Consider the following 14,372-nt stretch of genomic DNA (forward strand, 5'->3'; position numbering starts at 1 on the left):
GGGGAAACCATAGGACCTGTGTGTTTTGGTGGTAGTCCGATCGATGACTTCATTCCTTAGTGTACTGGCCCATCCATTCACCGCACAACTATTTATTGTATTTATTTATTTTTTTTGGCGGTAGGGATTGAACTCAGAAGGCTTTACCACTGAGTGATATCCCCAGCCTTTTTTAATTTTTTTGTTTGTTTTATTTTGCTTTGAGTCGGGACTCATTAAGTTGCTGAGGCTGGCCTCGAACTTGCAATCCTCCTGCCTCCATTTCTTGAGTCTCTGGGATTACAGGCATGCACCTCTGTTCTGGGCTGCACAACTACTTATCGAGTGTGTCAATGTGTGAGGGGTATGGTAATAGACAAGGGATCACCCTGCTTTTCTTGAGCTGACCGTGAAGTGGAATCAAGAGGCTATTCTGGGTACTGTGTATAGCAGTAGAGGCTGCCCTCCACTGTGTGATGAAATGGGGACAGGACACACAGAGTAAGGGAAGACAGAGGCAGGAGGGATTCCTGGTTCCTTTTCTTTTCTCTGATCCAGACTGTCAGAGTTGGGGTGGGGTTGGGGGAAGAGGAGGAAGAAGAAGGGGGTCACTGGGAACTTCCTTTCCCCAGGGCTGTGTGGAGGGCAAAGCTTCCAGGCGCTAAGGAGCACCTTCCTCTGCTCCTGTGTTTGTCCTTTCTCATTTCCTCTCTCTTGGATTGTTCTCTCTCCTTGCATTCCCTTTCCTCTCTCTTTGGTCTTCCTTCCTTCTCTTTTCTGTTTATTCTTTTACTTTATTTCCCCTCACTTTCCCTTTTCTTCTCTATTTCTCTTTCATTTTTAAAAAGGCCTTTCTCTTGTAGTCTCTATCGCCTCAGTCCCCGCCCCGCTTGCTTTCGCCTCATCTCTTTATTATTTCCTGGCTTTTCTTCCTGGCTCCTCACCTTTGTCTCAGGTTTATTACTGCAGATGAACATCCTTGTCAGAGGCCTGCAGTTGCTCTCTCTGCCGTCTTCATGCACACAGGTCTTTAGCCAATTTGGTTCTGCAGACCTTGGAACTAAGCCTTACTTCACTCCCTGAATGTGTACTAAGTGCGCGGGTTTTGGAGATGGAGACCTTGAGACAGGCATGAAACCAAGTTTGAGAAACCTAGCTTTGAGTACTTTGACTGTGGATTCAACCTAATTCTCCCTCTTCTAGTCCCTGCCTTCATAACTACCTCTGCCTTCAACAAGGAGAGAACAAGACAAGCTGTGTCTCCACAGTGGTCTACGCACACAGAGGATGCCGGGTAATTTGGTTCTTTTATAAGAACAATTTATTATGTTTTTGATTATACAAGTCTGTTTGCAAGAGTCAACTTGGTTCCACTGTTTTCTTCTGTTATTTGTTCACTGACTTCCAGTAAAATATGATTCTTCACCAGAGTTGAAATGCACTTATCCCCTCCCTGTTTGTGTGGGACTGTATTTAACAGTCTGATGCCTTATCTCCAAAAAGAAGCAAACTGTATAAAAATGAGATGATATTATTTAATCACACTAAGGGTGCTCCTCTTGTAGGTTTAGGGAACCACGGATTCTAGCACCATCTCTGGTGAATTTAAAAGTGGCACACACTTCAGCCTGAGGATTTTTGCCCAAACCCTGCACGGTGCCCCCACCCCCCACCCCGCCCCAGTGCTGGAGATTGAACCCAGTGGCACACTACCAATGAGCTATGTGCCCAGCTCTTTTTATTTTTTATTTTGAGACAGTCTTGCTAAGTTGCCGAAACTTGGGATCCTCCTATCTCAGCCAACTAGTAGCTGGGATTATAGGGATGTACCGCCATGCCTAGGTAGAGGATTTCTTATTGAAACCACCCCTGTGCTCACCTGGGTCCACTCTTCTGCCATTAGTTAAGGGAGATCAGATGACTGCATGCTCAGATCCCCACAGTGCCACTCAGTAGACTTAAGTTGTTCCACCTATTTTTTCTTCTTAAAGAATAAGAATATTAGTACCTACCACATGGGGTTGGTAGGTGCACTTAAGGAAAATACAGCATTGCAGAGAAGTCTGGGTTACATCGTCTGAGGCTGACTGAAACTGCATCTTAGAATTTCCTCCCCTAATAACTAGATACCAGTTACCTTTAGTTACTAATAAGTAGCATTTACCATTGTTAAAGATCTCTCTCTCTCTCTCTTTTAGGTTCTGGAGATTTAACCTAGAGGCCATTTACCACTGAGCCACATCCCCAGCCCTTTTTACTTTTTATTTTGAGACAGGGTCTCACTAAGTTGCTTAGGGCTTCACTAAGTTGCTGAGGCTGGCCTTGAACTTGCAATCCTCCTGCCTCAGTCTCCTGAGTTGCTGGGATTCCAGGCACTGTGCTGAGCTATTAAAGATCTTTGAAGTAGACTCTCCAAACATTTTCCATGTAACCTATTACAACTTATAATTTGATGGATGGGAAATTATCCCATGGAACTGAAAATGGAACAAGTTTCTTCTACAACTCAGGCTTTAGACTGTGTTTTGTTTCCCTGAGAACTAGAAAATGATGTTACTTTTAACTAAACAACTCTCAAATATTTGCCCATATCTGGATCCTCCCCTGGGACCTTCAGAGTCTAAACATGTATGTTGGAGTTTTCCACAGGTCAATGTAAGGTGACACTAACTTGTCACAGTAAACGTAGCTCAGTCCCCAATTCTGTCTTCATCTGTGATTCTGATAAAACTTACATGTTCATCAGAGATCCCCGATCATGCAAGTGGGCTGGGTAGGGAATGTGAGGGCTGGGAACATTTGTGAGAATGAACAGCATAGGTGCTGCCCTGGGTGTTGAGGGTACACCCTCCTGAACTCATACTTAAGGGTTCTCAGATCTTGTCCAATTTATGTAACTTTTTTCCCCCCTGTCATACCAGAGATCAAACCCAGAGGTGCTTTACCATTGAGCTAATCCTTAACTCTTGTTATTTTTTGAGAGAGGATCTCACTAAGTTGCTTAGGGCTTTGCCAAGTTGCTGAGGCTGGTCTCCTCTTGCCTCAGCTTCCCAAGGTGCTGGGATTATAGGTATGTGCCACTGTACCCAGCCCTTTTATAAAATTTGGAGACAGGATCTTGCTAAGTTATTGAGGCTGACCTCCAATTTGGGGTCCTTCTGCCTCAGCCTCCTAAGTCACTGAGATAACAGTTGTACACCACCATGCCTGGCTCCCATCCCCCCCCCCATCTTTTTTTGGGTGGGGGGGTACCACTGAGCTGCATCCCTGGGCATTTCTTTAATTTTTGAAACAAAGGTCTCACATAGTTGCTCAGGCTGGCCTTGAACTTGTGAACTTTCTGCCTCAGCCTCTTGGGTTGCTGAGATTACGGGCGTATGCTGTCACACTTGACTCAATTTACATAATTCTTTAGAACATAAGCCAAGCTACCAAGGGCTAATTTGCTCCTAAAACATGTGCCTTACACACAATTTAGTGATCTGATTGGAAAGGATATGAGCTATTTAAATCTGCAAACTTGTGTTGACCAGGTAATCCAATAATGGATTGAAAAGAGTCAAAAAGGTTTTCTGTGGTTGTTGGTTGCATGTTGTCAGAGTTTAGTGAATAAGAAACTTTAAGACCTCTGTGATTGGTGTGTAGCTTGTGAAGATCAGACTCTGCTCCAGTCTGCCCAATGCCCTTGAAGATGATGACTTCCTAAGACTTTCCACAACATCAGGCCTGCTCTGATAACAGCAAGGACATTATTACTTCTTTTGCTCTAGATACTGTATGGAGTTCAAAACAGAGTCCCTGACGCCTCACTGTGCTCTGGAGAACCGGCCCCTGACTCGATGGATGCAGTACCTCCGAGAGGGATACACTGTGTGTGTGGACTGTCACCCTCCAGCCATGAATTCTGTGAGCCTTCGTTGTTCCGGAGATGGCCTGGACTCTGACGGGTAAGGGAGGGAAACCGATGGAAGGACCTGTTACTCATGTTGAGGGTCTGTCCTCTGCACAGCCAGAGTGGCTGACCAGTATGTAACAAAAAGACATGATTGGGGCCATGAGGAGTACAATCTGTGCAGCTGTCCCAGAGCCTGGGGCTGCAGCTCTGTCTGCGAACTCAGAGGCTTTCAGTTACCACAGTTGCATGGGTCAATTTGATTTTGGGAGTTTAGTTTAAGCTCCCAGATGACCACCAAAAATCTGATTGCTCCAAAGCCATGTTTTGAAGACAACTTGTATCTGAATCTCTTGGCATGGAGACTTTAAATATGCAAATTCCTAATCCCACTTCAGTCAGACCAGCTGAAATCAGAATCTTTGGGAGTTTTTTTTTTTTTTTTTTTTTTCCTGTTACTGGGGATTGAACCCAGAGGTGCTTTTACCCACTGAGCTACATCCCTAGTCTTATTATTTTTTATTATGAGACAGGGTTTTAATAAGTTGCTGAGTCTCCCTAAATTGCTGAGGCTGACCTCAATACTTGTGATCCTCCTGCCCCAGCCTCCGAAATCTTTGGGATTATAGATGTGTGCTAACGGGCCTGACTGGGGTGGATTCTTAATAATCTTAGATCAGAGGTCAGAAAACTTCTTCTATAAAATGCCAGAGAGTAGATATTTTCAGTTTCACATCCCATACATTAGCCACTGTCTTAACTACTCAACTCTGACATTGTGACATGAAAGCAGCCATAGATGCTATGTAAAATGTTGGCTTTGTTCAAACAAAACTTTATTTATGGATACTTAAATTTGAATTTCATATGGTTTTCATGTGTCATGAAATATCATTCTATTGGTTTTCCTTTTAAAAAAAATTTTTTAGACGTTGAAAGACCTTTATTTTAGTCATTTATTTATGTGCAGTGCTGAGAATCAAACCCAGTGCCTCACACATGCTAGGAAAGCATTCTACCACTGAGCCACAACTCTGGTCCCTTGATTTTCCTTTGAACACTTGAAAACATATGGATTATTCATAACTCACAGTCTATATAAAAAGAGGCAGCAAGTCAGATTTGACCTATGAGGGGTCACAGCTTGCTGACCCTGCCCAGTGATTCAAACCCACAGGGACATTTCAGAACTACTGCCCAAAGGAGCTTTTTCATGAAATCATCACCAGGATAGAGTCGTGGGCTCAGCTCTGCAGGGTAATAATTCCACATACATTTATAGAATTTTCTGAAAGAACTGATGCCAAAGACATTTGCCATTCTATAAATCTATCCTAGACCTGATAACGCCATTTATAACTAAGAGAGGAATCAATTTCACACTGGACCAGCTATTGGACAAGGATCAATTTAGGTTACACTTGGATTATAGTTTTAAGTATGTCAGGTGAAACTGGTCAAAAAACAGATTAAGAACTAAAATATTGAACTTTTCTGTCAATTTTCATTCCCTTTGTATGCTTTAATACTTAATAATTTGAATTTATGTTTATTAGTCACTTGTGCCCAAAGGCCTCTATTGCATACACCATACAAACAATAAAGTTGGTGAGGAATGCCTATCAAATGAAACTTAATATTTAGACTTAATATTTTTCTGAATACCTCATCCATACTTTGACTTTAAATGATTTTATAATTCAACTTGTACCCAATAAAGAAAGTACTTAAGCCCTGGCTAAGGTGCTAGTGACTTTAAAAATAATAATTTTAATAATCTGGCTTCACTTTCTTTTCACTACTCCATTTTTTTTATTACAAAATCGAAGAGTTGGAAAGGGATGAAAGAGGTAACTGGGCTTAGACCTTCCTAGCTTAAATATACATGAAATAGCCATTCACCTTTATGTGGCACTTGTGTTCAGATCAAGTGGGAGAACTGAACACAGTGAACCCAAACAACTCTCCCAACATGAGAGTGTCCTTAGATAGGGATCAATTGGAAACTTACTTTGATGGAATCTAAGGAACGAAATCTCTTTTGTGGTCATATTTTTTAAATTCTTTTTGTAATGAACTTCAAAATTCTGTGTGATCAGATTCCTTACCCCCCCACCCCCCATATTGGGGATTGAACCCAGGGGTGCTCTACTATTGAGCTTCATTCCCAGTCCTTTTTACTTATTTCAAGACAGGGTCTTGCTCAGTTGTTGAGGCTGGCCTCAAACTTGTGATCTTCAAGCTTGGAGCTCAGCCTCCTGAGTGGCAAGGATTACAGACATGTACTACTGCACCTGGTCTTGTATCTTTAAAAACAACAACAAAAAAAAAACCACTTCAATGTATAGTTCTGCATATTAGAATTTTCAGTGGTTTGCCCTCAGTGTGACTAATATTTTCAAAATATTGTTTCAGAAATCAGACTCTTCATTGGCAAGCAATCGGCAATCCTCGATGTCAGGGAACCTGGAAAAAAGTCCGGCGAGTAGACCACTGTTCTTGTCCAGCAGTTCACAGTTTCATTTTTATATAGATCATCATGTAAATATTTCAAGACGTGTCTGTAAGCATGCTAAATATTGTTAGGTTGTGTTTGACACTTCATAAACTCTAAAAACCGTTGTGCCAAAGTTCCTGAACACATCATTGCCACACACTGAAGCAGAGAAAGAAAATTTAGGGGCTAATTCTCAAGGAACATTCTCAAGGAATGTATATTTTTATTTTTCTAAGTTGAGGGCTTACAAAAACCTCCTGAGGGTGTATGTCCTCGACCTTCCATTCAAACACAGAATACATGTCCATTTGCACTAGAATTACTATTCCATGGTCCACTTTTTTGGTAAGTTATTATTTAAGGGTAGCTACGCTTTGACTCTTGCATCTTTTTCTCTCTATTCCATATCTCTTATAAGTGCCTCACTTTAAAAAACAATGTTATATAGCCAGGCACTGTGGCACATGTCTGAAATCTCAGCATCTCAGTAACTTAGGAGCTGAGGCAGGAGAATTGCGCCAGCCTCAGCAATTTAGTAAGACCCTATCTCCAAATAAAAAGGTGTGGGAATGTAGCTCAATGGTAGAGCACCCCTGAGTTCAATCCCCAACTAATACACACACACACACACACACACACACACACACAAATATACGGGTGTGTATATAAAATCTCACATATTTCCCATATAATATTCTATAAATCCTAAATCAATAATTCCAAGCAAATTATCCCAAGTAATTTTCCATGGGGCAAGTTGTTTAAAATTTCAGTGAATATTTTATAATGAAAAGCCAATGTCTATGCTAAAAATATTTTCTTCAGTTAATTGGAAGATGAGTGAAATGCCCATTCTAGGCCAACAAGAATTCCTTTCAATGTTATAATTTTCATGAAGAGAAATTTTGGTCCTGATGAATGAAACAATTGCTTTCATTAAGAAAAATTCTACCACCATTTGCATCTAAGATTATTTCCGAGGCTTAAAACCTTAAGTTGAATAAAATAATTATTCAGAACCAAACTTGAAGTGTGCATACATACTGCCTTTTTCCTGCAGCATACATTTTCTTTCTTTTTCTTGGCGGTGCTGGGGATTGAACCCAGGGCCTTGTGCACATTTTCTTATGTTTGGGGTGGAGGGTATGGATTTCACTGTGAATGCTGTGATCTCACCCACAAAGACAGATCTCACTCTCCTTCCTCTAGGATGGGAAGATTACTGAACAGAAGGCAACATGATGCACTAAAGTATCTGGGATGACAAGTCATTCTGCAGACAGCCACAGAGCCTAGACCCAGCTCCTCACTGGGGGCTCAGCTTCAGTAAAAGGGCTGACAAAGCTGAACACTGTGCTGAATGAGCTTATTAGCCCATTTCAGTTTTGAAGCAGGTTTTATATTCAGAATATTTCCTTTGAAGAATTGACTCTTCAGATTTAAATCATATAAAATTCCTCTGATTTCAATGTTATTTAGTAATAAACAGTTAACTAAAATAGATATTTCTTTTTCTGGTGGGGAAGGGCAGAGTACCAGGGATTGAATGCAGAGGCACTTGACCACTGAGCTACAGACCCAGCCCCTTTTATTTGTAAGACAGGGTTTTTCTAAGTTGTCCAGGCTGACTTCAAACTTGCAATCTTCCTGTCTCAGCCTCTTGAGTCACTGGGATTATAGGCGTGTGCAACCATGCCCTAAGATACACATTTCTTGGAATTTATCATGTAATAACAGACTGACAACAGCAAGATTGAAAAGGGATGGAAAAGTCCCCAGTATTTAGTACTGAGAGTAGTAATATTTCTGACTATATATACTGACTTAACTGCCAAAGTTATTTTAATGGAAAATTAATTTTAGAAATTAATGATAAAAATATGAATCTCATCAAGGCTAGTGACTTCAACTATAATTTCAGTATTAACATTTTAAATCCATTTTAAAATAATTATAAAGCAGAATTTTTTTAAGATATATCTGGTTACTTTCCAATGTTACTTAAAAATTTTATATCAATAAATAAACTTTGTCACATTTATAAAAGTTCTTCACTTGTTTGATTAAAAAGTAACCCAAAACTTCTGGACCAGTCAGACAATGCATAAAAATTTCACCAAAAGCAAAACAAAAAACCTTCATAATTTATAGGTATAGGTGAAATAACCACTAAGAACAATCTTGCTCTGATGCATTTATGGTTCCAATATGTGTTACAACATTTAACATAATTGTGGTGTATAAAATCAATTTTTCACCTTATGCATTTAATTTTGGTGCACAACCACTAATTACTTTCACATTGAAGTTATATTTTTGCTGTTTCTATTCTTGAGAAAATTTCATAGGCTAAAAGACCTAACTATTTAAATAATGGTTTTGAAAAGCTCGTTATTAATTCTAGCAAAGTTCTAGGAAACATTTCAGAACTGAAACATGCAGTCCATGTGATTAATGAAGAACCAAAAGTTTTTATTTTCAAAGTTAAAGATCAAAGTATTTAGAGACCTCTTGGCATTCTTTTTTAATGAGCCCCTTAGTGTCAGGGTCCTTCCCGCAGGCAGTCTACGATGATTTACAGACTCAAAATCACTTATTAGACTGATTTTCAAAAGTGAATGTGGAAAGTAACGTGAACAAAAATAAATATGCCCACCAGGAAAGAAGGGGAAAGGAATTAGAAATAATGATCATGTAGAAAAGTGGAAGAGAAGGAAAAATAAAGACTGGGAAAAAAACCAAGATGAACTATAACTGCACCAATTTTTTTTTTATGAGCCTTGCTTTGTTTTTATTTGAGAATGTCAGAATTAAGCATAAATAGCAATAGCAATAATTTATATTGTTTGGGTCTCTTTTGGCATAAAAATTTTAGTTAACCACTTTTTTCTAGGTAGGCACAAAACTGATGTAGAAGAATCTGGTTTGTGCCCTTTAAGAATATTCTAGTGAAGAAAGTTCATACCAACAATTGCAAGTTGACTTAGAAAGCAAGGCCGAGGTATTCTGCAGTTAAGCAATCAGAAGATGAACATTTTAAAGGGAAGTGAAACTTCTAGATTTCTGTAACCGATGCACATATTCACTCTCTCTTCTTCCTAAAACCCACTTGAGGTTACAGGACTTACCAAAGAGACTGAATCCATAAACAGATGAGAAGCAGGATGGGTAGAATCAGCCCAGTGATTTTAAAGAATCTTTGTGACGATCAAATGATTCTACTGATGGATAAGCCAGAGGAACCTGTTCTTGCAAACATGTAGAGAAGATGGTTGAATGAGATGTAAAGGCCATTATTCCTTAGAGTGGGGAGCATCTTATGTGCCCATGGAGCATAAGATAATTTTTTTAAAAAGTTCCTTCCCCTTGAGACAAAAATGTGAAACTTAAAATCAAGGATTAAGAAAACTACTGTTATATATAACCAATTAGAACAAATAAAATTAAAAAAAAAAAGGATTAAAAAAAGAAAAACAAATTAGGAGACGAAAATACAAGAGGATCAAAGAGATCCAACATCTGAGAAATGGGAGTTCTCTAATGTCCACTGAGTGCCTCGCTCATTAGTTTTCCTTTAAAAAAAAAAAAAAAAAAAAAAAAAAAAGCATTGCACCAAAGCACATTATCATGAAATTCCAGATCTTCAGATATATAGAAGAATCTAAAACCTGAGAGGAAAAAAGCAGGTCACATGTGAAGGATCAGTAATTAGAATATTGAATGATATTGAATATTAGAATGATACTGAATTACTCACCTGAATTAAAATGATATTGAATTATTCACCTAAGCAATGTTACAGTTTGCATGTGAGATGTCCCCCAAAAGCTCATGTGTGAGACAATGCAAGAAGGTTCAGAGGAAAAACGATTGGGCTGTGAGTCTTAACCCAATCAGTGAATTAATCCCCTGATAGGGATTAATTGAGTGGTAACTAAAGTGGTAGGGTGTGTGGTTGTATATATTTTCTATCTGGAGAGTGGATTTTTCTCTCTCTCTGCTTCCCTCCACCACACTCTCCCGCCATGATGTTCTGCCTCACCTTGAGCCCCAAGGAACGGAGCTAGGCTTCTGTGGATTGAGACCTCTGAAACTGTGAGCTCCCAAGTAAACTCTTCTTCCTCTACAGTTGTTCTGATTGAGTCTCTTAGTCATAGCAGTGAAAAGCTGACTAAAATAAGCAAAATTTGAAGGAAGGTAATAGAGCAATAAAAAGAAAACATTTTCCAAACTAAAATTCTGTGTCCAATAAAATTATTACTAATCAAATGTGAGGATAGATGATATTCTCACACATGTAAGATAGAAAAAATTTCTGTTCTATGCACCTTTTCTGGGAGGAGGTGCTCAACCTAAACAATACTGTAAACCAGGCAGAGGGTACAGGAAATGAGGAGTGCCCAGGAGAGAGAAGACAGCTTGCTGTTGGCCTGGGAACAGCCTCCTGAGAACAGAGGATGAATGGCTTCAACCAGACTACACCAATGGGAAGGCCGACATACTTCAAGGGGTTTATTGATTTTTGATTGGGTTAGAGAATTTAGAGATGAATATGTGACAGGCACATAGAAACTACACAGCTCAGGGGTAAATAACAGGTCCAAAGTTAAAATAATATAAACACTACTCATTTAGTCAAAAAACTGACAGCTGTGCTGAAAGAATGGTGGAGACCATGTATGGATGGGATGTCTGTATGTGGGGCGCAGTCAGGGATTATGCAAGAGGCCCAACACTTCATCAAGCACAGGAAGAGGTCAATACCTCATACTGAAAAATAGCAAGCAGAAGTATGAGGTTTTTTTTTTGTTGTTGTTGTTATTAGGAATGAACTCAAGGGGCACTCTATCACTGAGCTACATCCTGAACCCACTCCGACCCCTTTTCTTTCTCTCTCTTTTTTTTTTTTTTTTGGTACTGAGGCTTGAACCTAGGGATGCTTTACCACTGAGCTACATCCCTAGCCCTTTTTATTTTTTTTATTTTGAGACAGGGTCTTGCTCCATTGCTTAGGGCCTTGCTAAGTTGCTGAGGCTGGTCTTGAACTTGTGATCCTCCTGCCTCAGTCTCCCCCATAGCTAGGATTAAAGGTGTGAGCCACCACACCTGATGGGAAAGAGTGTTTTCTAATTTAAGTCATGTAGAACAATTTTAGTTTTAACATTATGAACATATATTCCTTTCATAAAATTGGAAATAAAAATTTGGGGAAGAATTATCAAAATATGACACTAGTTAAAATGTGGCATGGTTCTGAGCTACTTAGTTGAGGAATAAAAAGAGACAAGGAGAGAAAATATGTTAACCTTGAAACTTCTTTGAGTTATATAAATTTTGTGATGCAGGATTACGGGTATTTTTTTTTTTTTGCATTAACCATATTTATAGGATCAAATGTAAATAGCATACTATATGATCATAATGTAGGTTTGTTGGTTATGATTTTTTAGAATCAATCCATACCTAAAAAGTCTGCAACAACCTCCTTGTCAATGTAAAAGTAATAGCCAACTAGAGGCAGGAGTGGGAAGCTGGGCCACACGGAGTTGCAGAGGAGCAGAGGTCCTGATTTCCTCATCCTACAGGGCAGAGCAAAGGAATTCTGTCTAAAGTTGATGGCACAAGAAAGAGAAATCCAAGTACATGAACGAATCAAATTCAGGAGGACCACAGGAAAGGAAGAGGGATTCCCACAAGGAGCTAAATATCTTGACTTACATCAATGAATTGCAGTTAAGGTTTCAAACAAAGGTTAAGTAACCAAGGAATGAATGGAAACAAACATGTTGTTTAGAATGGGGATGAGGAGAATCACCAGAACATGTAAAACTAAGAACTGCTAGGGTGATAACCTCTGAAAACTAAAACTGGGAGGAACAAAAGCCCTTCTCTCAATTTACTGCCATTCTGTATCTTGTATGTGTGTGTGTGTGTGTGTGTGTGTGTGTGTGTGGTGCTGGGAATTGAACCCAGGGCCTTGTGCTTGACAGGCAAGTACTCTACCAACTGAGCTATATCCCCAGCCTATATCCTTTTAAAAAAAAAATTATATATAAGTATGGTAGGATACAGAGAATGACCTGGAAAGATAGAAGAGGTTTTTAAAAGGATACTCAATGGAAGCTGACTAAAGCACATCTTGCTTCTGTTCCAGCTGTGCTTTGCTGGTGATATAGCTCAGTGGCAGTGTGTGCTCAGCTTGAGAGTTCAATCCCCAGCACCAAAACAGAGTAACTGCAGGGCATGGTGACACACACCTATAATCCCAGCAACTCAGGAGGATTAGGCAGGAGGATCACAAGTTTGAGGCCAGATTCAGCAACTTAGAGCCTATTTCAAAATAAAAAACAAAAAGGGATGGGGATATGGCTCAGTGCTTAAGCAACCCTGAGTTCAATGCCCAGTACCAACAAAGAATAAAGAACAGAATAACCACTGGCCAGAAAAAAATTCAATAAATGTTAAAGGAAGTAAGCAAAATCAAGAACAGCAAGGATTAGCCAACTTTAGCAAGTAGGCTAAATCTAACCTGCTGTTTTTATAAATTATGTGTAAATTATATACATATATATATATGAGAGAGAGAGAGAGATTATAAGTGATAAAACCAAAACCAAACTAAGCAACAAAACCCTTGACAATATAAAAGTATTTGTAAAATTATCAGAACACAGCCATACCCACTCACCGATATATATATATATATATATATTGTCTAGAATTAATTTCAAGCAGAGAATGCAGAGACTATGGCCTATGAAGCCCACAATATTTACTATCTGGTCCTTTATAGAAAAAGTTTGCCAACAACCATCCCATCCCAGGACTTAAGATTGTTAGTATTTAATGTAACTATTGATGGGGTTTGATATAGATGTGCCATTTTTTGTCCTTGTTGTTTTTGCTTCCCTCCTTTGTTTTTGGATTAAATGATTTTTAGTAAAGCATTTTAGTCTCTATTGGTTGTATTATCACTTAGTGAATTTTTTTTTTTTTTTTTTTGGTACTCAGGATTTAACCCAGGGTACTTTACCACTGAGGTCTATCCCCAGTCCCCCTCACTTCCTCCCCAGTCCTTTTTATTTTATTTTCACACTGGGCCTCAGTATATTGCTGAGACTGGCCTTGAACTTGCAATCATCCTGCCTTGGCATCCAGAGTCACTGGGATTACACATGTGTGCCACCACTTCTGGCTTAGTGTATTTTTTAATCTAATGACTGCAATATTTATAACTAACTTTTCATGGTTTGAGCTAATATTACATTTCATGTGAAAATAAAAGCCTAGCGGCCAGAAATTGGAAACAACCCTGAAACTGAATATATAAATGGACAGTCTATATGATAACATAACCGTGACACACCACCTCTGCAGTAACCAGCCCTCTAGAAGCCAAACCCAAACCCCTGAAGTGATCCATTCAATGGCCAGGACTTGGCTAATGACTACCAACATTCCAATATTTTGCCCTCACCTCTGACTCAGAAAAAGTCAAATGTTCCCCCAAAATAATCACATAAAATGCCTGCTGCTATTTAATTTGTGTCCAGGTTGCTCATGTCAAAAACTTCCAGTGTATGAAGTCTGTTAGTTTTACACTATATAATACATGCATCTGCCATATTTAAGGGATTGTGACGAACTCTTGCTACAGCAAGTGCTGAATAAATGTGTTTATTTTCATTATTGGGTGGTCTCTACTCTCACAACTCAAATGTTCATCAATAGCACAATAACTGATAAAACCATATAATGGATGATATAGAAATGAAAATAAGCCACAGCTACATACAATTTGGATTGAGTCAAAGATGGTGAAGAATACTTAGAACATTTAATTCCCTTAATGTCACAGGAGTAAAACAAAAAAAGATACTCTCCCACATTTTGCAGATTGGAGTACAGGAATCCTTCAACCCATGGCCAGGCCGCCTACAACTCTGACTTAGCATCCTCCTTTTGTAGAACCTAAAGATCAGTCAGAGATGTAGGTTTCTAGTA

The 14,372-nt window shown here is 39.2% G+C and overlaps 1 protein-coding gene across 1 annotated transcript in view; it reads left to right on the top strand.

The window, feature by feature from the left end:
• Nucleotides 1-6,879, top strand: part of Sbspon (somatomedin B and thrombospondin type 1 domain containing) — a 32,398-nt gene extending 25,519 nt beyond the window's left edge. Inside the window, exons 3-5 of the mRNA XM_047561009.1 lie at nt 1,183-1,273; nt 3,750-3,926; nt 6,287-6,879. Coding sequence (XP_047416965.1) covers nt 1,183-1,273; nt 3,750-3,926; nt 6,287-6,404 — 386 coding nt within the window. The 3' untranslated portion in view covers nt 6,405-6,879. The remainder of the gene's footprint in view (nt 1-1,182; nt 1,274-3,749; nt 3,927-6,286) is intronic.
• The last annotated feature ends 7,493 nt before the right edge of the window (nt 6,880-14,372 follow it).

The sequence above is a fragment of the Sciurus carolinensis genome, chromosome 1 (assembly GCF_902686445.1).
Source record: "Sciurus carolinensis chromosome 1, mSciCar1.2, whole genome shotgun sequence".
Taxonomy (NCBI): Eukaryota; Metazoa; Chordata; class Mammalia; order Rodentia; family Sciuridae; genus Sciurus; species Sciurus carolinensis.